Here is a 27,878-nt window from a genome sequence, read left to right as displayed (position 1 = left end):
GAGAAGGGAAGTCATCCTCCGACAACACCATTACCGGTGCCAATGACGCCGTTGGAGGGGCCGATGACTTGGCCCCTCTTTGCATGGCCGCCTGGCGGATAGCCTTTTTGGCAGCTATGGCGACGGCGGAGTTGTCACCCGCCAGGGGAGGGCGGGTGACCTCCTCCCGCGGGAGCCGGGACTCTAGCGCGGCAAGTCGTCCATCGACCAGGTTGCCAACCAACCTGGCGATATTCGACTCTAACGCTTGCATCTGGTCCCGGCCGATCGGGCCCTCAGACGCCACCTTTGTCGCCTCCGCCCTCTCCCTCCGCATCTCCTCAAATTGGAGGCGGTGAGCGCGCACCTCCTCTTTGAGACCCGCGTTCTCTCGCTGAAGCCGACCAATATCGGCTCTAAGACGGCGGGTCTCTTCCGCCTCCGTGCGCGTCACAAGCACGCCCAGCGCCTCCCTGAGAAGGGCAGAGGCCTTCATTATTTTTGAAGAGTACCCCCCTTTTAGGTTGGTACTCTTTCCCACTAATTCTTTGATAAGGTCGAGGCTTTTCTCAGCCTCGACCATTATCGCCTCTGCCCCCATTGTCTCCAGGTCCAGAAGGACCTCTTTCTCCCTTGCCTTTCCTCCGTCCCTCCCCCTTACCAGCTTCTTTTCCATTAAAGAGTCGAAGCTGGCCTCCGACTCCTCCTCTTGCCGCTTGCGGAGATATTTTCGAGCCCTAGTTAGGGCACGACCGCGGCCTCGTCTCCCCACCGGAACCGGACTCCTAAAAATCTCGCCCCCAGTCTCAGTGTCGGAGCCAGACATCTCCGAAAAGAGACGTTTGGCTCCCACCTCCGACCCCGGACGCGACGACATAGCATCGTCCGCAACGAAACTCCCTAAATCTAATTTTCCCGGTATCCCCCCCCGGGCAACCCCCCCACCATCATCTTCCTTATCTACCATCCTAAACACTCCTACGCAACGACGAAAGCAAAGCAAAACAACCAAAATTACAACGAAAAGTGTATTTTTTCAAACCTTATCCTATCCTACCCTACCTACCCTAATTAATATGTACTCCTAGAGAATGCAATTAAATTGAAAGGAAATTAATTTAATTATTTTATATTTTTCTGGCAATTATAATTGTTAAGAGCACTTTTCTAGAAGCTAGTTACAAGTCAATGTACGTGATACTAGGCTTTATGAGAGCATTATCCAACTTTGTTAGAAAAGTTACTCATCTGTCCTGTATCCATAGAATGATCTTAGATCATGAACCTTAGTGACTAATATGTATGAAAAAAACTTAAAACCTCTCAAGATCCAGTATGACGTCGCAAAATGTAACTATTGGTACTTAGAATGACGTGCCTGATTTTTCAAATAATATAATTTAACTTATTTAATTTAAAATGACTAGCAACTTGAAATACAAGCTGGTCATTATTAATTTAAGACATTTTCTTGAAAATTGAGATAGGAGATCCTTTGTAAGCGTAAAAATTTTAATTGACTCAGACATTAAAAGTTAATATCACGTTAAGATAATTATATCATATTGTTTTTTATTCCGACTTTCAATATTTTTTTGAAGCTTTTTATATAATTCTGGAAAAAAGGTGGATAATGAGCCAGGGAAAAAGTTTTCGTTGTGCTGACCTTAAATTTCTTCTATTTTATAAAGTCTAATGTTTTCTAAAGTTTTAAATAATGTTACATATATAGTCACATTGTAACGTGCCTGTTATATACAGACTACAATTAATATTATATTTACCAGTTCGTATTGTAAGAATTTTCTTGTTTCCTCTAAATAAACATATCAACAATAAAGACAAACGCAACTAACACAGTAATATGTCATTGTAAAAGGCAGACGTATTTTATGTTGTTGACATATTGCGAGAAAATGCTCGGTCTAAGAATCTTGGGACTTGTTAAACTCAAAGCAAACGCGCAATTATGGGAGTAACAATAAACAGAAATACTGCACCTTAATTAAATTTGTACTCTCTTGATCTCATTCTATTTTCTGTAATATGTAACATTAAACAAATTACTTCCGACTCGTATTTATATGACAATAAACCTAAGTAAAATTTTTGATTTTTTTTCTATTCAACAGAAATTTCTGTTCTTATAAAATGTAATATGGTAAAATTTAAATGAAATTATGTTTATTAAGCACACAAATAAATCACTCATGACAGTATTTTGGGTGTCATTAGGGACAGATTTTGAATATTTTTGAGTTCCTTTGATCTCAAAGTTATTTGATATGATATTGTCCCGCTTTTACGTTCGTGTATTTTAATTTAAGTGTAGAGATGCTCCATGCTTTAAAATAAAATATAGGTATGTACCAGAGCTACCCAAATAGAAACAGTAAACTACTATATTATTTTAATGAAGTAGTTATTTAAGTTAGTATACTAGATTGAGTAACAACGTACAAAATTATAAACATTCGTCATTATAATATGAGTGGGATCATGTAATATAAACTCATATAAAATTTTTCATTGCCGAAACAACATTGTTTAACACTAGATTATGAAAGCGAACATCTAAAACAATTCTCCTCATTAAAAGTTTTAATACTACAAGTTTACGTGCTAATTAATTAAAACAACTCTCTGTAAAGATTAAATATATAAATAAAAATGTAAATATTCACCATTTTCCTAAATGATACATAAATATTTGAATGAATAACGTTTTGAAAATAGAAAAAAGCGAAATATAAGAAAAGGAAAACCAATTTCTCCGATAGTTAATATCCATTTAAGTAGAAAATATAAGCTGTAAAAGTATTAGCTTCGTTACAACATGGGGAGGCTACAGAAATATTAGCGTCTCTGCCCGCTGCGAGTCCGCTCGTAAAGACGCCCGCAATATTTTCCAATTATTGACTTGGTTATATAGAGCCAAGGGATGTTTAGCCGTTATTATCACGACTACAAGTGGTTTTATTTCTCTTTATGAGTTTTAATACTTTTATAAATAAGATGTAACTATTTTGACTGAGTTTAGAACTTTCAAAGTCTGTTAGTAGTGGAATCTTAAAGTTATTAAATTCTTAAAATTAAAAAGAAAGTTTTGCCTTGGTCGTATATATCTGTCTTACAAATGCAGCGAGAAAAGTAATGTTTAAATGTAAAAAAGATCAAGCAGCATTATAAAATACATTATTATGGCTATCCTTGAGGCTAGATAAACAGTATTTAACATTTCTCTACTATTCTCCCTTAGAAAAGTGAATCAAATCAAAGTATAATTACTCTGAATTTATTCTATAATAAATAAAACCATTCAGTCCAATGCCATTTCTTAATTAAATGAATAAATTTGGGTAGATTTGTAATGAGTTTTAAATTAAGCTAAAAGCTGTAATGTTAGTTTATGTTTAAGCAGTTTTTAAAGAAGTTTTTAAGCATATCCAAAACTTCCTTACGAAACTTGTTCTGAATTAATTCCGTCTAATTTAACTGTGGCCAGAACTAAGTAAAACTTAGACCATGTCAAAGTGAAGTCTTAAATTAATTCAACCTTATTTGCTCTCTACTTAAATGAATTTTTTCTTAAATATTTATGGAACACTACCATGAAGCGCCTAAAAATGAAAATTAAATTATAAATTACAAAACGTGGAAGATGAACAACCTACTTATGGCTTGTCGGATAAATTTTACAAATACCTATTCTGTAAAATAAATGTTACAAATATTATTGCTCAAGATATGGATGCATTACCACTTGAGGTCAAAATCTCGGTAAACGGATTTAAATTGAAATTCCATAATTGTCTTTGGGCATTAACATAAACAAGCGACGGACCGTTAAAGCCCCGTTCAGGGCATATGCGCCTGAACTTTCAGAACAGTTTATATAGTGCAAGTTGCGAACTAGTTTAGCCTAATTCAGTTTTGTCTAGCGACTGTTTACGATGCAAAGTCAGGTCATTCAACTCAATATCAGTAAATTAAAACTGTACTAATTTAATATTAAGTTATATAAAATAACCTATATGAATAATTTTTTTAAAATCGTTTATTTATTTATTTATATTTTATAAAATATGGATATCAAACGAAAAAGATCATAATAATTTTAAACGTTCATTTTTAATATCCGACGCCAAATCGGCTTAAAGGTACGGGGATCAAAGTAAATGCACTGCGGAACTTTACAAACAGTTTATCCAAAGCGAAAGTTGGGCGCTAGTTTAACTTTAGAGTAATTAAGTCGTATTTAGCTTGACGCATTATTTACACTATAGCCACTGACCTTTTAGGAACTAATTATTTTGTTGTGCTGTGTACATTTTTTTTTTATAATATTAAAAAGACATAAGGAAGAATAAGAATTAGACGCGTGCGTTTTGAAAGCCAGATACACGAAGAAAAGATAAAAGAACAAAACAATGCTAAGGAACGAATGCAGGGTACAAATAGCCGGTCTTATCGCCATCTCATGATTTCTTCCACACAACCAATGAAGATGCAAACAACGTGTTGGATTTGTAAGACCGGTTAAAAAAAATATATGTTGAAAAGAATGCATTGACATTTTTTTTAATATTTTTTTTTGTAGTGGAGAAAGCACACCTCAATTATGTTGGATATGTTATAAATGTGATTAAACTATCTTGGTTAATTATTTATCAAAAAGCATGCAACAAATCAAAGGATTATCCGTATAAATTTTTAATATTACACATTGTAATCGATCTTATATACAAACCAAAACATTAAAGGTATTCCATTATCGTGTGGATTCGAAGCCCCGAGGCCTGATAAAAGTAATTAAAATCTCAGATGTAGGGATCCCAACATCAACATAAAGATCTGACCAAAAACTAGTTCTAACCACTGAATACGCTACGCCAGTTTTAGGGTTCGATTAACGCTTTTACGAGGTTTAAGTTTGACTTTACAGTGTGTTTACATTAGATAACTGGAATTTAAATTTAAGTTTTAGATGTTCATGTGTATTTTCTGAGTAATGTGTTGAACGTTTATGTTTAAAAATTGTATACATTATTACTAGTATTAATAGAATTTATATTTTATAATTCATAGATTTATTGTACAGTCATCAAAATGATCAAGTCCATTACGACAGAGAAAATTAATTTTCAAATATAAATAAATTCTACTTACTTCTGCTCGGTGTACCGTAAAGCATTTAGAGGGAGAATTCCGCTCCGATTTGAATCGTTTTAGTAACAATTTAACAGAGAAACCGTAAATGTTTATTTTGAGGACGTTTCGCGCTGCGGGGCGACATCGTTATAGGTCTTTAATGGCCAATAAAGTGTCAACGCGCGGCACCGGGCACACCCTTCACCTGAACGAGCCAGATGTTGACTCAGGTCTGAAACAGTCGAGTCGCGTCATTTTCAACACGCAATCCCTGTTAATATTCATTTAATATGATTGTTTTTTAAGGATTGCGTACTCACGAATTATAATAATATGAATAAATTATAATAACATGAATAAATTAATATTAGGTCTAGATATTGCATAATATAGGTTTTAATGTTTATTCAAGTATGCAGATTGCCAGAAATTATTCGATGTTTCAGGGTAATTTCATAACGTCTCCAATACATATATTCAGTGTTTAGCTTTGTGTTACTGACAAAATTTGTTTTCATTACGGTAAATGTGATTAACCCCAGTCTAGTTGGTTGATTAAGGTTTTTTTAATGATATTATAAATTATATGCCACATATTGCATCTTTCTATTGGCAGTTCCTTGTAAAAAATCAATGATGATAATAGTAAAGATTTTTATTTTAGAAAAAATATCCTAATGCAACATGAAACCATTAATATGATTCATTAAAAATGCCGTCGTAACCATTATTATACATACCAATAAAACACTTAAAGTTGTTTTAATAAAGATACCAAAGATACAAGAGTTATTGTCGTTCCTTTTTTTATGTGAAAGGTGGCAAACGAGCAGACGGCCTACTTGATGAACCGTAGTGACCGTCGCCCATGGACATCCGCAACATAGATGTTGCAGATGCGTTGCCAACCTTGATTGTTGAGGAAAAGGGAGGAGTGGGAATAAGGAAATGGCAGGAAATGGTGGGAATTGGGAAAGTGCAACCGGCTCACTCACTTATAGGACGAAACGCAGCCACTAAAGGCTACTTCACGCCAATCTTCTGTGAGAGGGTGGCCTTTCCCAGTCGAGCCGTCCCATGTTCAAGCTGTAGTAACTTGACCACAGCTAGGCTCTACCACCTCAATGCTTGTGAGAATCAACGTGTCTAAAAATTTCTGTCTGTAATCTGAAGTGAAATTTGTTACAAATAATAAGTTTGTATTTAATTCAGATTTCCATATATTTTTATGGAAAAATAATATATTTACGAATTTTACTCTAACAAAAAAACCACTGTATAAAGACCATTCAGTAAAATATATATGTTTTGATTCTCATCATTTCGATTCCCTTTTAATGTTATAATTATGTTGGCGTTCTTATAAATTTCCACTCAAGCATATAACCTTCTCCCATCGGTTGTTATTAGAACTGATTCGAAGAAAGCCCAAGACGTAATTTTACTTAAGTGATTTAATATAATGAAATATCGACCTAAACTGAATTCGGCTAAAAGGGGAGACGGTCCATAAGTTTAAATGGCTTATAAAATCTTGGATACAATTAACTTTTAACAATTTTATGCTTTTAAAAAAAAAATATTTGTTACTTATATTTTTTCTAGGTGTATATTACAGTGTAAACTCTTTCAGCTAATAAATAATACTTTCATAAATAGTAACGGACTCAAGCCCACGAAGCCAGACTACAACAGACTAACCTGTCAATATTTTACCATGCATAACCTCAAATGAACATAACGTCGTCAATGCTATTGATTTATTTCTTCATGTATTCTCCATCGTATTTCAACAGAATAATTTTATGAATAATTGTAATGTTGTAAGATTATTAACTTATTGTTTTATACACTTGAATTTTCTAACGTGACTTCGATATTTAGTTTTCTATCACTATTTTCTTTAACGCTTTTGTTTGTTTCAGATCCACCCGTCGTATCATTGTCATTAGGCAGCACATTAAACCCTCACGATATTAAGGAAGGCGATGACGTTTATTTCGAATGTTCAGTGCGCGCTAATCCCAAAGAACACAGAATATCCTGGTACCATAATGTAAGCAATAATCTATATAAAACGTAACGGATAAGTTATTTACTAGTTATTAAAAAAAAGTACCATTTATTCACCGACATTTATATTATAAATAATATTTTTCAACTAATCTACCTTAGAAGCAGTTATGTTTACCTATTTTTCTTCACCGAACACTCACGTCATTAGTACACGAGATGTAGGTAGTACCCGCACGTATGTATAAGTAAAACACCAAATTAAATTGTTAACCTCACACGAAAACTCTCTAGAATTATGATACTAGCTTCGGTTGCTTAATTGGAACTGATCTCAGCACAGTGATCTAATTCACGCCCATCTCACACTTACCTCGAATATGTTTACCGACTAACTTAACCCGATTTATAAAAAAGTCTTAAATTAAAATAAATCCTCTTATAAAAATATCATTTTAAGGTGTTAAAAACGTTTATATTAAACCTATGATCCAAGCCTGTAACGAATCACATTGCAATACATTTTATACAAATATATTTGTACAGTTGAAATCATATAGTTTTAAAAATATATTTTAATTCACAGACCTTGTTCATTACAAGAGCATAGTTTTAGGATAACTATTAATGTCGCCTTCACATTTATTTTCACGAGGAGACGGAATCAGTAAAAAAAAAACTGCTCTATAAAACACGGTTCATATTTCATGAAGAAAAAGAAAATAATATTTGAAAAGCTCACAATCTGAGAAGATATAACCAGAACGTAATTTAACATCGCATGATATTATTATTAGTCACATATATAAAAGAAAGTCGTGTTAGTAACGTTATTTCTAATTCAAGAACGCCTGTTCGGATTCGGCTGGAAATGTGTGGGAAGGTAGTTTGGAATCAGGAGACGGACATAAGATACATTTGAATTCGTTCCACCCAAAAAAAAAATGTAAATTAAATCCAAAATCTGTTTATTTATTGCCTCTAAATCAAAACACTTCGCCTGGTCAGTCATACATATATGATTATAAAACTAATGCGGACAAAGTCGCGGGCAAAAGTTAATCTCTTTTTATAAAATCGTACTGTTTGTGTTGAATATGTTATATTAAATATAAACAATTTAACATATATGTTTCTGATAAAGAAAAACTTTTAAAGGAAACATTGAGAATCTGTTTTTTGTTACATTTTGTAGCTTATTAAAAGAATTATGTTAGATTATTTATAACTATAAGATATAATTCGATATTATTTGGTCTCATCACAAAATTTTAGCTTAAACAAACTGCTATTTGTTAACTAAAACTTATATAATCTTAGTATCAATTGCGCCAATTCGATGTATAATTTTATTTGCAGCTTTTAAAAACTTGACATTTCGAATATTACAACAGCCTATTTACTTCTCATTCTTTACCTGTGCTTGGAACGACTATTTGAAACAAAGCCAAACAGCACTTATTTTCCTGTTTCTGTTCTATACACAAATCAAATTGGATGATTATTAAATAATAAAAATATACACTAAACCAGAAATATTGCTCTTTATTTATAAATTTATTAGAGGAAAGATCCCAGACCATTTGCTATTTAGCACATGGCATGTGAAAAAACTTCTATCATACAAATTGATTCATTAGCACTGGGTTTCGTCATATGAACCTAATTGCACTGGTAGTTAATAAGTAGCCGTTTTTATAAGCAGTATAATCTTACTATACACTATGATTTTACTGCTTTAATAATAGAAACTGCCTTATTCCATTAAATTGTTCAAAGAACTCAAGTGTCACACTCTGCCTTGAGAGACATTCAAAATTGGAAACGTTACATTTCATCTCTGCTTGAAAAAAAAAGATATTTTATTGTACAAAAATACGCAGAAACTTTTTTAAACAGAGGGTTAGTAAAAAATATAATACGCATAAAAGCTCTGTTTAAAAAAAATTGAACGACTTATTTGAATTTGTAGAAAAAGACATTGTTATTTTTTACTAACACATATATTTCGTTAATTATTATTTATATATTAAAGGAAAAACCAGTACTCCATAACGTGGTTTCTGGCATCATTGTCAGCACCAAGTCATTAGTGCTACAAAAGGTTACAAGGGACTATAGCGGAGACTACTCTTGTCGTGCCACCAATGCCCTCGGAGAAACAGCGAGCCAAGCTACTCATCTTAGTATACAATGTATGTATTTCAATTTATTTTTGTAATGATCTATTCAAACAAAATTCATTCTAAAGAAAATTTTAAAATAGACTACTATATTAAATGAAGTTTCATATCTACGTATTTTATAACAATCAATTCTTTTCATATTCTCCTATTGCAATCCCAACAGCTATTCTTACTGTTCACGTTTGCAGATCAAATGCTTTAGAAACATGGATTTGCTTTCAAAGCTATATGTTTAGTGAATGCTTTTTACCTACAGACAGTATAATTGACGGCAACAGTTGAAAATTCATGGCACTATGGACTTCATAGAGTTATCCAAAAAAAAAATTGTTGTACCTAGGTAACACTGAAAGTATTTAGAAAATGAAAAACGGCTTAATGCAGGAAATTGCAAATCCTTTTATTGTTTTCCGAAGTAATCTCCATTCCTCTTTACACATCGTCGCATTCGATAGAACTACTTAGAAAAGCAGGGGGCCCATTCTTCCTTAGGGGTATCTTCTATGGCATTTTCGTACGCTTTCACCGCATTTTCAGGGCTCGTAAAGCAAATTCCTCGAATCTTATCTTTAATTTTTGGGAATAAATAAAAGCTTCAGGGCGCCAGGTCACGGCTGTATGGCAGATTACTCATTATCTCGACACCTGCCATAGTCAAATAATCAACAATCCGTTTTATGTAGTGCGCTAAAGTATTATCATGGTGAAGGAGGATCCTGCTTCGAGGGCGCTGCTGTAATTTTTTTTCAAGACAGCAGGCAAGCAACAATTGACATACCAGTCTGAAGTGACTGTCCTTCCATGTTCTAGTATAATTGTCGCGAAATAACCTTGCCGACCCAATAACGAGCCAATCATCTTTTTTCTTTGACTTCTTCCTTTCTTTGCCTTAGTTGGCCAATTCTCGAAAGGAAACAGACACTGAGCTGTTTGTGTTTTGTTTTCGGGTTTGTAGCAATATATCCGACTTTCAACACCTGTGACGATAAATGAAACTAGTATTATTCGGATTTACTAGGCGGATTTTATTATTTAAAAACTACATAATCCCGACGTTTCGGTTACTTTGCAGCAACCGTGATCACACCTCGTCTGCCCGTGATTCATTTAAATGAATACTCGCGAAAATCTTAGATCTCATCAACCTGTGACGATTTTAAATACAGCATTTCAGTCACCGCCGTTGAATTTATCTTAAATTTAGCGACACCTCGTCTGCCCGTGATCACGGTTGCTGCAAAGTAACCGAAACGTCGGGATTATGTAGTTTTTAAATAATAAAATCCGCGTAGTAAATCCGAATAATACTAGTTTCATTTAAATGAATACTTGCGAAAATCTTAGATCTCAACAACCTGTGACGATTTTAAATACAGCATTTCAGTCACCGCCGTTGAATTTATCTTAAATTTAGCGACACCTATCCATGCGAAGGTGTTTTTGGTCTTCCGTTAAAATATGGGGAATCCATTTGGTACAAAGCTTCCTGACGCCTGAATGTTCGTGTAATATTTTTTAAATTTGATTAATACCAATGCCTAGGCTTGCGTGTATCTGCTGATAGATCACTCTCTTATCTTCCTGTATCATGCATCGCACAGCGCAGATGCTATCTTCAGTAGTCGCTGTTAAAGGACGTCCCTCACGGGCATCTTTATTGAGATTGCTGTGTCGACTTTTAAAGTTGTTAAACCAATTGCAAATAGTGGCACGAGATGGAGCTTGATTAAGAAATGCCAATCTCAGCCTTTTATAGCTTTGTTGTTGAGAAAGGCCACAACAACAGTCATAATAAATCACTGACTGAAAATTTTCTCGCGTTAGGTACATTTTCACGTGTGACGAGAGTTTTAGATTTGCCGCCAATTCACAAAAACAAATGACAAACGAAGGCAATTTATTACATTAGGTTACCAAAGAGTTCTAAAATAGAAATTCAAAATTATTTTTCATAAACAAAGTTTTCAACTAACCTGTTCTAACCATTTTCAGTGTTACCCACGTAGTTTAAATGTTGTAAGTTGAATGCATTCAACGAGTCATGTGTTTTTGATTAGGCTGAAGGTAAGTCATTTATTTTATTTGCAAAATATAAAAGTATAGATAAATGTCCTATTTTCATTTATATCTAATATCTCAGTGGTTGAAGCCAAAGTACGTTTATACTAGACTTAAATTATAACACTTATAATGATTTTAGTTCAGTAGGAGCCATTTTAAAACCAATAAACATTGTTTTAAAAGTATTCATATTACGTCATAAGTTGATACAATATTCAAAATTTATATCCGTAATGCTTTCGAGAACTTAATGGAATAATTGGCTCACTTCGGCTTATCGGCTTTATATAGATTTATAAGAATAAAACAATTCTTTTAGATTATTTTAAAACGCGACTGCTAATACCCCTAATAAAGGTAAATTTTATCCTTGAGAAAATTAAATCACTTCGTACGATACAAAATCAAATCGTTTTAATATATTATTTATCAATCATTGTAACTTTATTGATATTTATTTTAAAAATATCATACGTTTTAAATAATTTTACTGCGCTCTCTATATGACATGACATTATTTTGTCAAATTTTGTAAAACAACTAGGCTTTACATTAATAATATTGATTCAAATAGCCGATGCATTAATTAATAACTTTATTAGAATATAAGAAAATACTACACAATCAAAGGCGATAGTAGTGTTAGTGGTTGCTCTAAATGGGATTTTTGACAGCATCGTTAAGTCATCAATCACACAATAAGCATAAAAGCAAATAGCATAACACAAAACAAAAGGTGAATTCATATTTCATGACTGTTAACGAATGATGTCAACTGAGAACCCTATGTTGTATAAATATATGAGAAAGATTATATTGTGGTCTACTATAAGTTAACATAAAATTCGAAAATCTACTAAAGTAACGCTATTATAGTAAACTTCCATTTGCATATAAATATAAGGGTAGGTAGGTCGCGTAAGATTGACGTTGTCGATTTGGCCAATCACTCGACATCAAATTTTAATTTCCTATTTTACGACACCCAAAAATCTTGTACTTATACCGAAGGTTTTTCTTTGAAAAAATTTATATGAATTATGACAAAATAATTGAAAATCGAAAAAAAATGTGGAAACATATACAAAAACAAGTATAATAGCGATTGTTAAAATATATTTTCCGTATTTCGTCAAAGAGATATCCGTTTAGTAAGCATTTGAAAGGAATTAATATTTGAGAATTTAATGAAAATCTTTGCCAGAAAGGGGAGCAATATTACGAGTATACTCTAATGAATCACAGTCACCGACTGAGTCCGCCTGAGAGGAACAGTTGGCTATAAAATTTATATATCGTCTGATTTCAGTTATGATTTAACGAACTGTATTCGAAGGCTTTCACTTTTGTGTGTTAATAAGAGCTCGTTTTACAATTTACACAAGCTGCGAGTAAACAAAGTACAAATTTTATATTGTTTTATGTTTAGCATTAAATATAACTCTGTTATGCTAAAACTTTTGCGCGTCGAGTTTGATTTAGAGCCAATTATTTTCACCTGCCGGATTCCCATAATATATCACATGTTGCTCAGTACTTTGAAGCACCAGTCACATTATTCTTAGTTTTGCAATACTAAGAGTGTATGTTCTATTGTATTACTACTACTTTTTTATTGAGTCTTAAGAAAAATAAATACTTTTTGTAATACATTAAAGAACAGTTAAACAGAGTCCGACAAAATATTTCACTTAATTTATGATCTATGATACGGTAGCATATCATCCACTACTTTTTAGAAGTAAGTATGGTTTCCGCGTAAGGATGGATTTATTTGCCCTACAACTGTTCGTGTAGAGGAAAGCTAGATAATTATAATGGGCATTTATCATAAATTTTAAACATGTTAATTGTCCATAGATACACCAGTTTGCACGCACACTTCACCTCAAGTGTTAGGTGCACAGATAGACGAGGCTCTACTTATACGCTGTTCTGTTACCGCCAATCCCCCAGATGTCACCTTCTTTTGGCAGTTTAATAATAGTGGGGAGAGCCTAGACGTATCCCCGACTAAGTTTGGTAAGATTTTCAACTCAAGTTATATAATTTATTTAAGGTAATATTTGGTTAAATAGGTTTTTTATAGTGAAAAATAAATTAATTTAATTTTATAGAAACCATTTAACAACAAAGTAGATACAAATTAAGATTAAAGGATTAATTTTATGATAATATTTACGTAACGAAATTTATGATGACTAATAGTAAATGTCAATACGTGTAGAAATTTTTTGTAATGTTTCTTATTCAAAATAACTGTAAAACGTTTTCTTAAGTAACATAGTTTTGTTATATTTAGCTTTATATAATAACATAATTTATTTCTCATAGATTACACCATTATATTCAAATACGTACCAACAATTGAAATATGTTCTTGATTATTTGTCTTAAGTATATATTTTTTATTGTAATAATAATAAGCCGTTAGATAAATTAGTGGTATTTTTGAATTTCTGGTATTCGAGTATACTTTTTTATTTTCTTCACGGTAACCTTACTTTACCGTATTATTTATATGATTTGAACAAATGTTTTCACGCATGCATTGTACAGATTTTTTATCGGATAAATTTAATGCTTCTGTAAGCTAAAGTATTTGTAAAAATTTGTAATGTTCAGATCGGGATATTTTGATTTTTTTTATGCGAAAGGTAGCAAACGAGCAGACGGCTCACTTGATGGACAGTAGCCACCGTCGCCCATGAACATTCGCAATATAGATGTCCATGAATGCATCAATAACTTTCTTTGAAAAATAAAGTTTTAAATCGAACTTACTTTTTATCTTACTGGTTAAATATTACACGTAAAGTATGATATTATAAAAGCTCGATTAATCAACTAAATAATTTCAGAATAAGAGTATAATTGGGATAATGCGTTTCTTTTAATAAACTTTTTATAACACAGGCACAGCCAACGGCAGTACAAGCGAGTTAAGCTACAAACCTCAAAGCGAACGCGACTATGGAGCTCTGAGTTGCCGCGGTACAAATTCAGTCGGTAGACAAGACGAGCCATGTGTATTTCAAATAGTACCCGCATGTGAGTTACATTTAGTGATAAAATTAATCACTGTAAGTACGATATCTGTGGGAATGTGTGAGAGGGTTTTTGATATTGTTGGTCAATCACAACTTGACGGAACTTTAAAATTAATTTGTATTAAATTTAGTAGATATCCATTTATCAAGTGAGTGTTAGCTACTTATTCCAATTAATTCTATTTATCTGCTTTAATTCTATGAAACTACATAAAGCTCGATAATTGCTTGATAAAACTAGTTAGATTTTATAAATCATATATTTCGCCTGAACTATTGAGATAGTTATTTGAGTGTTAGTTAAAAACTACATTGAAGTAAATTTTTCTTTTGTGTCGTTGAAACCATCGCCGCCGCTCAGAAAACAATGACCTAGTTTCATTTAGAGTAACGTTAAAACTAAAATGAATTTATACTGATAAAATACAGTCACTATTCACTACTAAATTATAATATTCAAGGGATTTCTCATATTTAATTTATAAATTCAAGGCTTTTGCAAAAATTTTCTTTTCATATCATATTTACTAAAGGAAAAATTTAAGAAGGCTGGTGTTTTTATCGTTTTATAAAAAATAATAATAATTTTAGAAAACTGCAGTTTAATAACATGTCAAAATTAACTGAAGATTTATTTGCTTTAACCCTATCATCGGCGTTTTTTAACACTTTGTTACATTATATTTCAGCTATATTGTAGTTAAGTCATTCAAATTGAATTTAAACCATAAGATTATCTTTACAGAAAGTGAACTTGTTCTAACGATACATATTTTATATTATTACTTTTCATTTTTATTTAAGTTTATTTCAAATATTTCTAAAGATTTCTTACATAAAATAAACGATAATACGTTATCATCTTAAAAATTAATACATTCTTTCATAAACGAAAGAATCGCCCTTTTATAAAAAATGCGACCTTTTAATTCTATTAACGAAACCTCAAACCGAAAAAGGACAATACTTGTTATTACATGAAGATGATTTAAAAAATTAAATTAACGAAAACACATTAATATATCAATTATAATATTATAATTCACAAATTATACAGTCACCTACATAAAAGTGAGAATCGTCTAGCATTATATAAATAATCGCAAAATGAAAAGATAACATTGTTAAATTTTCCAAAAAATACGTTTTAAGATAAAGAGCCGCATAGGAAACAATAAAGAAAATCCGAAAAATGTTAGTCTTACTGCAGTACAAACGATACCTCCGCAATAACCCGCCTAAATACAAATAATGTTCTTGGCCCATATATTCCTTTTAGTTCTATCTTGCCGGTATTTTCTCAGCGTGATACTGCATTCAATGTGATTTTCTACAATATAGAGTTATAATCCATGAGCTGTAATGGAAAACTTTCAGGTGGTAGCAGCAGGCTATTACATTTTAGTATCGATTAGTTAGTTTTCCATCGTACCGCAGTAAATTTAGGGGTGGCCGGTAAACACTAGGTTTTTATCGCTCCCAATAAACTTCCGAAGCCTACTTATAATGCCGTTTTATATTTTATACACAGCTTATATTTCCATTTTAGGAGTTTTTTATGATGCTAAATAAAATGAAGCTGTAACTTTTCGAGAAATATAAACCCAGATCAAGTGCACATCATAATATTTTTATAAAAACAAAAAAATGTTTTTAGGTAATCTAATTTAATGTCATTATAATTTGGATATGGGAACTAAAATGTGTTATGAAATTACTAGGAGTTGGAAATCACCTGCAGTATTAATATATCCGTTTTATACTTAGAGCCTGAAATTTTCACCCCCTGTTTTAAGTCCAGAAAAAATGACTGTTTGTTGTACATTCAATTTTCTTTTGAACATAAATAAGTCAACATAAATAAGTTAATACATGAAAATGGAAATTATGATATTTTTCTGTTGATTTTAACATATTTGCTGCAATTGTTTGTTGTTATATAGGGTTTTCCATTAAGGGCGCTTAATCTTTGAAATGCAAAAAAAAATACATGTAGGAAAGATATTTGCGAATTTTTTTTTTATTTGGAAGGTCTATCGACCCCATTATGTATGGAATATGATATCATTCAAATGACCGCCACGGCTTCGGTTGGTGGCGCGCACACGAAAGGTCCAATTTTCGATGACTCTGGCGCACAAATCGGGCTGTATTTGATCGATGGCGTGGCGTATGTTGACTTTGAGGGCATCGGTGGTTTGCGGCTTGTTGGCATAGACCTGCGACTTAAGAAAACCCCACAAGAAAAAGTCCAGCGGGGTCAAATCGCACGATCTCGGTGGCCAGTTCACGTCGCCTCCGCGCGAGATGACCATGTCCAGAAATTGCTCGTGCAGAACTTCCATCGTAGCGTGTGCTGTGTGGCACGTAGCGCCGTCCTGTTGAAACCACATGTTGTCCAGATCCATATTCTCGATTTCAGGCCAAAAGAAGTTGGTTATCATCGACCGGTATCGCTCACCATCGACGGTGACGGCCACACCATTATCGTTTTCGAAAAAATACGGACCAATCACGCCTCCGGCCCAAAATCCGCACCAAACAGTCACTTTCTGCGGGTGCATTGCCACTTGGTGAACCTCGTGTGGATTGGTCTCGTCCCAAATACGGCAATTTTCCTTGTTGACATAGCCATTCATCCAAAAATGCGCCTCGTCGCTGAAGATGATTTTTTTGCCAAAATCGGCGTCAACTTCCAACTGCTCTAATGCCCAGTCAGCGAACACACGGCGCTGTCTATGGTCATTAACCTTGAGCTCTTGGGTCAGCTGGATCTTGTACGGGTGCAGGCTCAAGTCACAACGCAAAATTCGCCAAGTTGTCGTCTGCGAAAGGCCGAGTTCCTATGCGCGACGCGGAATTGACTGCCGCGGGTTTTCGAGGACACTGTCGCGCACAGCGGCGATATTCTCGGCAGATCTCGCGTTACGTTGACGCACGGGAACCGGCTGATTGTTTACTGACCCGGTTGACTCGAATTTGTCCACCAATCGACGGATAGTCGACTCGGCAGGACGATCATCGCGACCGTAAAACGGGCGAAGTGCGCGGAACGTTGCTCGAACTGAAGACCCATTTTCATAAAACAATTTTATGATTTGCACGTGCTGCTCGACACTGTAACCTGCCATGGTGGTTTGGGAGGACGGAATGAACATAACACACTGCATTTGACAGCTGTCACTCAAACAACATGGCCGCAATCAGCTGTCAAAGTTCAAGCGTCCCTATTGGAAAACCCCTTACTATAAAATTGAGTTAATGAAATATATAGATTTTCTGGATTTTTTAAATTGCACAAGAAGATAAGATGAACTTCAGATACTTTTGGTCAGAATAAATACACCAAGGATAAAATTGATATTTTGTGGTTGTATCTGTTAAGCTGCTTAGCTCTTGTTCCTTTAAAATACGTTGAGGTAACAATATTTTAATGAAATATCCAGATACTATATAGTAACAACAAAAGAACCATTTATTCTTAAGGAACCATTATATTTTTATACATTAATGATAAAACCTTCAATATATATTATAATAAATATTTTTTACAGTAAATTATTGTCTACTAATTTATTTCAATTTAATCAAAACTATAAACACTTGTTTCTGAGATATGGAAATCATAATGAACGTTATTAAACTCCATATCGCAAAAACGCAGACAGTCACTTGTATATGTAGTTTTTTTACTATTTACAACAGCTCGCCCAGCCCCACCTAAAAACTGTTCTCTTCACACCGGATCCAATAGTTCTGAGGGGCTGAACTGGTTGATGGTACGCTGTGTTGCTGGATATGACGGTGGTCTACCTCAAACCTTTTTGCTGGAAACACTAGATCCCATCACTAGCAAGACTAAGTTCAATAGCAGCGCTAACGATACAGGTAAAACAATAACTTTGTACCGTAATATAATAGTAACAATTGAAATATTGCACATGTAATTACTATTTATTTTGCCAATTTAGGGATTATTTCTTTCTGTTTTTTTAATTACTTCTCGCAAGCAAATGATAGATCACAATAAACTGTTTCACAATTTAAAGCAAATGTTGTAACTTATCAATGTATGAGTTTTTAAAATTAAAGAAATTTTAAGGTTTTTTATTTTTTATTAAAGTTCAAAGATTCTATTATGGAATGTAAAATTCATCGAAGCAATCAAACTGACTTGGAATATTGCGTTTCATTCGCTCTGCCAATTAGGCTATCACATCGAACGCGAGATTATATATTTCTCGATATTTGAGAAGTCGCAGGTTCAAACTCCGCTTGATGTGATGATTTTTTCAATGTATGCTTTGTATTTGAATTTTAATTCAAGTTTTCATGGTATTTCATTTATTGTTTATTGTCACACTAGACAACTGGTCACGTAACACTGGTAATTACATTACAAGGTACATGGAGGTTTCAACTCAATCAATTATCAAACCTTGTACAATATCTGCTGACCTTATCTACTTGTATATAATTAAAGCGTAGGCAATCACGTAACAATAATATAATACATGGGATGTGACTCCGTCATTAAGTTACGCTGAGTTATTAAGCCCCCATATGATTCACCGAACATGGTTTTACTAATTCCCGTACTAACCTATAGGTGATGGAGTAAATTCTATTATAGTAAATACAAAATTATCCAAACATCCACATATGCAAAATATAACATCTTCTATTGTAAGCATTTATCTCCCTTTGTAAGTTCTTAATTTTCATGCGTGTGCACTAGCGTTACGTACATGGGTATGTTATATGTATAATTTCTGAGTAAATAATTTGCATGTCGTTTTTAATGATAAAAATTTATATAACTATATTTAAAAAAATCTGGTATCTCTCAGTTTTTAATGTAATTAACTGCCAAGAACGGAAAAAGAATCATATTAATATTACATGAAGAATGGTATCCCAATGGTTAGATCTCGGAATATTCATTTCGCAGATGCCGAGCCAGCTCTTTCTTTACATTAAAATGCAGCTCAGGATTTTAAAACGAACGGATACCCCGCGGACATCACAAGCCGCTTTAATTAATGAACTTTAAATGTTAGGGTTTTGAAATTTATTTATTTAGCGCCTATGTTAAAATTCAATAAGGATATAAAATGTCTCCATTTTGATGAATATGATTTTGTACAGTGTATTAAAATTACTGAAAATCTAATTACTATCTATACGTTCACAACCAAAAGCTGAAATTCATTGCTCTACCCATATGTAAATATAATATATACAAAATATATTTACTTCAGATGGTTTAGCTACTTTCAAGTTAGATCTCTCGCAAATATCGGCTGGCGAGACCGAGACCACATTTAATCTACTCATCTATGCAAGGAACCTCAAGGGAGATTCGGAGAAAACTCTGCTGGAAAATATTGCTTTCAATGACGCCGCCAGGAGAACGGGTTAGCTTAATATTTTAGATATTATTACAAGGGATCAGTGTAAAATCATAACAAGATTTCGTCTTAATATTTGCATTAATTGACAGTTCATACTCAAGACTAATAAATGAATTATACTTACGTATCATTTATGTAATTCGTAATTTAAAAGATAATTTTAAATACAATTGTAATTATAAGTAGTACCAGTTTCCAAAACTACTAGTTACTAGCTACTTTTATTTTTAAACACTATTTTAACGTACATATAATTCCAATTCCAATTCCAAATTCCATATCATTCCAATTAAAACTTGCAAATAAAAATTTTAATTAAATCTATATATAATTATTTAGTTATACATATATAATAATATATATATTTATCACGTATTTAAAATATGATCTGTAATTATGTTCACAATTAATTTGATCTAAGGGAGCGAAACGTTGTAATATAAAAAAAATGATATTTTTTCATCCAAATTGTTCCACAAGAAAGTTCTAAAATATTCCAAATAATTTCGAACCCCTTATTTGCATATATAATATGAACTCACATTTTCATCAATCACTGTTGAACCGGCATAAAAATGTAGATGATATGTAAAAAAACTATGAAGAATACCTATACAATTTGAGGAAAATATATTATTGAAATTGGCAAGAAAACTATTTTAAGTGCCTTTAAGCAGATTATTAAAATTGTTTTTGCTATAATTTCTAATAGATGGCAAAAATGTATTGGGAGGAATAACGTTTGGAATGGTAATTGCTGCGTCACTTGGAGCCGTGTTTGCCGTTGGAGGAATAATTTTCGCCGCGCTCTGTGCACGTCGAAAGAGATCTCATCCAACTCATAAACATCCTCCAGGTGATATGCTGGAGTTAAGTGATGGGTGCAGAAGATATGTTGTAGCATACACTATCAAACCATCGCAAGAACTTAAAACGCCTGATCCACAGCCAGATATTTTAAATCCACCAGGTATTTTCAGCAATATTTAAAACAGACAAGTTTTCTTGTACTCTATTTATCTTTTTTATTTAAACAATTTAATTAAGAAAATAATCCAAGAGGAGGAAAATACTTGTATATTTTTTTATTATAAAAAGGAGAACCGTTTACAATATTTACAAAATGTAAGTTAATTAAGCTTTGACAAATTTATCACAGTCAATTCATATAACAAAATAAAGGAGTTTTTGTTTTCGCGGTCGGAATAGTCTTTTTATCTTAAGCAGAAAATTGCAAGTGAACGTAGAAAAACAAACCCAAGGGAAGCAAAATAGCAAACTCCAGTTTATATTACCGCCCCTTATTTGCCCTTTTTCAACGCCTTCTGAATTATCGCGTTCACTTTGTTAGTCCTGTAAAAATATAATTCTTTTAATTTTTTTCTAAAGATGGCGAAAGTCAAAAAGCACCAGCTTCGACGGTTGAAGCCGATGAGTGGCCAAGTGTAAAAGAAGTTAGAGGTATTCATATAAAAAAACTTTGATTGATTTGTCTAGACTTATTTTATTCACTGTATCTTTTTTTAAGGGGACTGGAATAAAACAGGAGCTGTCTTTTCAGCAGAGGACCTTGCACTTTTAGATTCAACTGGACATCCACAAGAGGTATTAAAAAAAAGTACTAAAATATTTCCAAAATTTTAAATTTTAACAAGATATATTTTTTTAGATAACTTCAAGAAATGAATTGGTTCATAACAGTCGGCAGGAAGACGCTCTTAATCAGAATTTATCTCAACCTATATTAGCAAGTAATTTTAGGCCCAACTTTTTAGTAACAAATAGTCCAACATTAGGAAGTCCAAACTTTGTGTGTCCTAATGGTAATATTGGATCACCTTTTGAAAGTCAAACGCTCACACTAAGCGGACCAACTTTAAGTTCTAGTAGTCTGTCTAATTCTACGTTACATAGAAAAGGCAAGAGTAATACACGAAGAAGAGAACATGTTCTCGCAGAAAACTTGCCGGGTCCTGAGAGCTGTGTTTAAAGTGATGAACGGACTTAAAGTCTAATGGAGACTTAAAATTCATTATTTTAGATGAATCTATATTTTCTTGTAATATAGCAGGCGTTTATGATAACTAGCTTTTTGGCCCAAATAACGCATACTATAGGGACATTGTAAGAAACTTATGTGTTTAACTTTATATTTGTGTTTGTGTACATTTTGAAATAAATGACAATACAAATGTTACTTCTTGATTATATTTTCAAGTTTGCTATTACATTGTTACCTAGATGTTAGTAGAATTAATTTTGCTGGTGTAAAAATCTTTAAGATAAAAATTAGGTGTGGCGATAACCAACATAGCATGTATTATCAAGACTGTAAAATTTGTAAATATAAAAGTGACTAGAGGTATTATGAGTTCCCGTTAAATGATGCTTGAGGATCTTTTGTTAATAACATTGGTTGTGTGGATGTATATACGGCTAGGCTTAAGTTAAAAAATATTATTTACATCTCATTTTCTCAAACGATGACACGAGTTATCATACATGTGAACATTTTTTTTTGTGAATGTGATTAATGATTATGTTTTATAAAAGACGATGAATGTCGTGTTACCTCCAGCGGTTATGTTTGAATAAATTCTTAGTTGACTTTTTTTTTCATCAACTGTAAATATCTTTTTTCCAAATTAAGTAGTGCCATTTAATATAATCGAAATAGTTGCTTGGTGAAACATATTTCTATTTTGTGTTAATTTTATTGATAGAGTTTAACTGGATCGGCTCGTTTTGTATGAAATATGTATGTCTGTTGTAGCTGTCAAAGCAATTTTTCTGTGGTCTTTACTTGTAAATTTTATATTTAATAAATATTAAAAACTTATAAACGTTTTATTTTTTATTACAATATCTGAGTCTAAGAACATCATGTCTTTCTAAAATTTGTCTACAATTGCTTTACCGTACAAACAAAAAATAAATAATATTTTAATTAAACATGTTTCTTGATATACTTTAGACCACATCACGAAATGAACAGGTAAGTTGCATTCGTAATTCGTTTTAAACACGCTCTCTCCCGTCTGGCTAAAGCGGCAGTCAAATCCAATAAAATGTCCGGTTACATTCCCCCTAGCGATTAATTTAAGTCAAAGCTGCACTACCACCTAGAAAATTAGAACCACTGATGATAGTATATACAAAACAAAAAATATATAAATACAACATTTACAGTTCTAAAACTATGTTTATAAACATATATATGTGTAAAAATTTACAAATCGGTGTAGATTCAACAAAAGTTATTTGTTTTTTAATGAAATTGCAGAAGAAATGAGAATAATTTCTTTTAAATTAAAAACATAGTACATTTCGATAACAATATAAATTAAATTTTTATACTTTTATCAAGAAAATATTTGTCGTGCCGTTTATTCCACACTTTATATAAGCGGTCCAGTTATCGGATTAGTGGAGTTTAACGTCATCCTAAATAACTTTATTCTACTATACGATAATAATACTATCTACCTTTAAGAATATTAATATCCAAAATATTTTATATATTTTGCTTCCTTTTCGGTAATCTTTATTTATTAATTGCTATTATAAATAGAATTATCAGTAGTAGCAATATTTTATTAGTCACTTTTTCAACACAGTCTACGATAATGTATTTTTATAAATTATGTTTTACAGCGATTATAAAAAAAATGAAAATAATTAATTTATTAAATAGGACACACATAAAATATGTTAAAGAAATAAGTTTAATAAGTTTTCCTCAAATTATTTTCAGAAATATTATATATCAATATTTAAATATAAATAATGTCGGTAAATAATATTTATATAGATTAACACTTGACTTTAACAACAATGAACTTCTTTTTGCATATATACATACAATAGAATATGGTTTTATTAATAACGATAAGATTTTAAACCAGAAAAAATATAATATCCCATTTCAAAAAGGGATCATAGGTAACTGTCTTTTAAAATTTTGCATTCATTAAATATACTTGTAATGACGATAAGATTGGGTCTCAGTATTTTTATATATCTTGTGTCGATGTTTAAAATAAATAAATATTTTAATTAAAAAACCAGACTGCGGAATAGCTATACCAAGATATAAAAAAGATCAGAAGTTATACTTATGATGTTTTGCTTACTTCTTTTGTGTACTTTCTTTTCATACCCAACTTAAATAGCGTGGAAAAAAAGATTACACATAAACATAAAAATACTTACAGTTTATTCTCCTTTTCTTAGTTTCATCGGAGGCGAGTCATACAATTATTATTATCAATGATTATTAAAAAACATACAATTTTTTTAACAAACACTCACATAATAAAACTACTTATTTATATGAAAATTTCTTACTGGATTCACTTGAAACTGTATGTAGGTACCATCAGTGAATTAAGTGAGCACTTAGAGAGGATTTTACCTTTTTTTAGAATATCTCCATGATATAAAAAAATAAAGTTTTATAATTCTCTGGCCATCACGTAATTTTGAAGACATAATTTTAGTGAATAGCAATATTTCAGTACATGATCCATCCTACCCTAGTACCCCGGACCAGTCTTTCCGCATCCAGTCTTTTTGTTAGAGGCCCCAATCTACCCTTTACTCTTATTTCATTTTAGTAATCCCAGTTTTTTGTGTACTTTGCATCCTTTTAATCCAGCCTTCTTTTTATCATGTACATACTTACTTCATTACTATTTTCTACAGATAAAGCTTGCACCAAGTTCTACAGCTGCACTCATGAAATCCCTGATGCCTAATCAACAGTCTATCTTCACGAGCTTTAGGAATTCTTTTCCTGCCTATTCTTGGTTTATTTTCATGGCTGCCGCTCTCTGTAAATCGCTTTTCCGCAAATTGAACTGCATAGCAGGAGCAATTCACTTCTATACTTTTTTTTATTTGAAAATTGCCTTGTTCACTTCAAATCTTATTTTTTAAGCACTGTTGTCAATCAAGTAATCTTATTTACTCATTATCAACACGGTAAACGTTAGTCTTATATAATGCGATGCCTATAGTTTTATGCAAAAAGTGTATGATTCCCACAAACTTTAAACTAAGAAGAGAAAATACAAAACGATCCTTAAATAAAGTTTCTTAGGATACTCCTGTGAATCATAAATGCTTTGTAATTTTTAGGTTGCATAAAAATACCAAAAGTTCATTAGAAAAACCATGAAGCGTTACTTCTGCGCTATCTGTTGAGATAGTAATAAATATTGGGATACATAATATTTTGCAAGTGGCGTATAATTTTAAAATGCTATAATATGAAGAGATTTCAATAATACCTAGTGGACATTAATTTTGATAATAAAATTTTAAATTATGCAATATTATGAAGTATGTAAGAGCAATAAAAGAAAAATAAATTTACACTGTACTCATTAGCTTCATCAGAACCAATTTGCATACACTTAAAATTAATTTGATGGTGCTTGAGATATTAATGAAATCAGATACCAAAAAAAAATTTTTGACAGTTAAAATGGGAATTAAATAAAGTTCTTATTACTAAATGAGTTAAAAAAAAGTTTCTAAATTTAACTTCTAGATTTAACATTTTATTAATTTCTAAATTTAACATTTTATTTATGTTTAAGCAATGGCAAAAAACTTTTTTGAGCTTTCATACATTTTTTTCATTTTTATGAAACCCCAGATCTGATTTCTTATTCGGTTTCATATGTTTTCTTACGACCTCAAATAAAACTCATTTAAATAAAATTCCCTTCAAAAACTAAATAGCCATCGATCTAAGCAAATAATTATCATATTTCACGCAGAATTTATACAATTTGATAAAGTCATTATTATTTGAACACATAAAACGTATTTATTTATGATTAAAATTCATGTTTTAGTTGTTTATTTTGTCTTAGTTTTGTTTTTAGATTTAAGAACAATGGAAGGTCCTCTTTAATTTTGATTATTAAACAAAAAAAAAAACACATTTATTTTCAATTAAGAAAAAATAAATTACAGAACCTCTTATAAGCTAACTATATAAAAATTCATCCTTATAAAATTTTTTCGTTGCCTTGAAATGAATTAACCTTCAATTTACACCTCAATAAATCTGTCTTACATTAAAAAGCTATGATGTCAACCTAATGAATATTTGATCTAGTTCTATTTCCGCACTTTAAGAGATTTAATTTGTAATGGCTAGTTGAAATATTTTTTTGCCTGTTGAAAAGCCAACAAATTATTTTTTTCCTTATGAGCAATATCCAAAAATAACTATTCCTATTTTCTAATCACGTAGTCTGCCTCGTACACAATTAAATAGAGTTTTTGATACCATATATCTCTGATTAAGATTTGATTTATATAAGATCTGATGATATGTCTATCTATTGCTAAATTCGCAAATTGAATTTTATACATAGTTAATATCAGTTTCAAACAATAACAAACCTTAGGCGTAAGCCCTTTATATTAAACATTATTTAAAGTGAATTAGTGGGCGAATGTTCTTTAATCTATAATATAAAATAATTTTTGACACTTGAAAATATATCGAAATATCTTACCTATATACAATACTTATAACTTACAATCTACCTACAAATAATTTTATACTACCTGGTTTAAATTCCCAAGTAAAATTAGCTTTCCCTTAATGAAGAAAAATAAATTCCTCGAGAGGATAAGTAAAGATTAAAATACATTTCTATTGATCCAGTTAAATTACCATTTGAAGATAGTAATAAATGACTTTTAGATCTCCGTGGTTCTTGATTTTTCTTTAATAGAAATTACATAATAATATTTTTCTATCCATTGTCATAGAAGAGGTTTGGAGGGAATCAATTATCCTCTCGTCTTGTTTAGATTAACTACGGAGAAAAAAATCTTTTAAAAAATATACAATACTCACACTGTCAGATAAAATATCTTTTTTGTCTAGTACACCTGCTGATTATAGAAAGACATGCTTGTTCGTCAACTTATTTGATGAAAAAAATCAAATTATAGCTTTTGAAAAAGTAAGAAAAAGGACGATACAAGTATATTTTCACTACACCTATAGTACAAACACAAATAAAATGTTGGTACTGTTTTACAACATTCATCAACGCGTTTTGTTACTTCTACATTACAACAGCCTGATATAAAATAAACTCCTATAAAATAGTTAAAGTCTAAATCTAGCTGTTAATCCCACAATAATAACACGTTGATAAGCTTAATTTTCTGTAAAAAAAATATTTTACATTTTTATCAAAAGGGCCAGTGAACGAGTTGACCTTGAAATTTTTTTCAAACATTTTACTTGAAAGAAAAATCAGTAAATCTGCGGCAATAACTTTTATACCGTAGCATTGCGTAAAATATTCAAATATATTTTGTATCTATTTGACACCGGAAACAGTTCCCAAACAACCTTATTAATGACTGGTTAATTTAAAATATATTATAACAATGAATATAAGTAAACGAAGTTAATTTCAAATAGATTTAATAAGTAAGAGGTACAACTGATTTAATAAATAATAATATTTGTTATACAGTGTACTGTTATTGCCCTATATCAGTCCTTTACAATCAGTACATTGATTAATATTAAACGAATTGGGACACTGTACCTTCGATTGCTAACTTAACAAACTTTACAGACTCATTGTATTACGCGCTTGATTTTATACTTCTTTTGAAAACTTTACTCATGTCAGAGACATTTAATAATCAAACCAAAAAATATATCAGTAACTTTATAGGTTTTAGGGCCTAAAGCCTTATCGACAGATAATAGGCCACAAAAGAAATAAAAACAAAGAAGTTATTCTAACTAAAATAAAAAGTAAAAAAATTGTATAAAGATATTTTCCCTCTCAGCCTATTCATTTTCCACCCTGCATAATGTCTAACTTAGGGTTCCATAATGAGCGTTTCTCGAGTTCCCTAAAAAGTTCTTAAACCACATGCCATCCCTTTTCCTCTACATATATTAAAATTTTGTTAAACCCCAATAATTTGCATCGTATATCATAGAAATATATATATTTTCATGACAAGAT

General features: G+C 31.7%; 1 protein-coding gene across 1 annotated transcript in view; it reads left to right on the top strand.

The window, feature by feature from the left end:
* The window catches only part of LOC116773225 (nephrin-like), a 50,891-nt gene extending 28,194 nt beyond the window's left edge, over positions 1-22,697 (top strand). Inside the window, exons 8-17 of the mRNA XM_061528500.1 lie at positions 7,056-7,186; positions 9,179-9,338; positions 13,251-13,412; positions 14,307-14,441; positions 18,146-18,328; positions 19,702-19,857; positions 20,567-20,824; positions 21,244-21,315; positions 21,383-21,459; positions 21,524-22,697. Of these exons, the coding sequence (XP_061384484.1) occupies positions 7,056-7,186; positions 9,179-9,338; positions 13,251-13,412; positions 14,307-14,441; positions 18,146-18,328; positions 19,702-19,857; positions 20,567-20,824; positions 21,244-21,315; positions 21,383-21,459; positions 21,524-21,844 (1,655 nt within the window). The 3' untranslated portion in view covers positions 21,845-22,697. The remainder of the gene's footprint in view (positions 1-7,055; positions 7,187-9,178; positions 9,339-13,250; positions 13,413-14,306; positions 14,442-18,145; positions 18,329-19,701; positions 19,858-20,566; positions 20,825-21,243; positions 21,316-21,382; positions 21,460-21,523) is intronic.
* Positions 22,698-27,878: the final 5,181 nt, after the last annotated feature.

The sequence above is a fragment of the Danaus plexippus genome (assembly GCF_018135715.1).
Source record: "Danaus plexippus chromosome 18 unlocalized genomic scaffold, MEX_DaPlex mxdp_20, whole genome shotgun sequence".
NCBI classification, from domain to species: domain Eukaryota; kingdom Metazoa; phylum Arthropoda; class Insecta; order Lepidoptera; family Nymphalidae; genus Danaus; species Danaus plexippus.
Note: the sequence above shows the minus strand (reverse complement) of the source record. Positions and strands in the feature narration are given on the sequence as shown.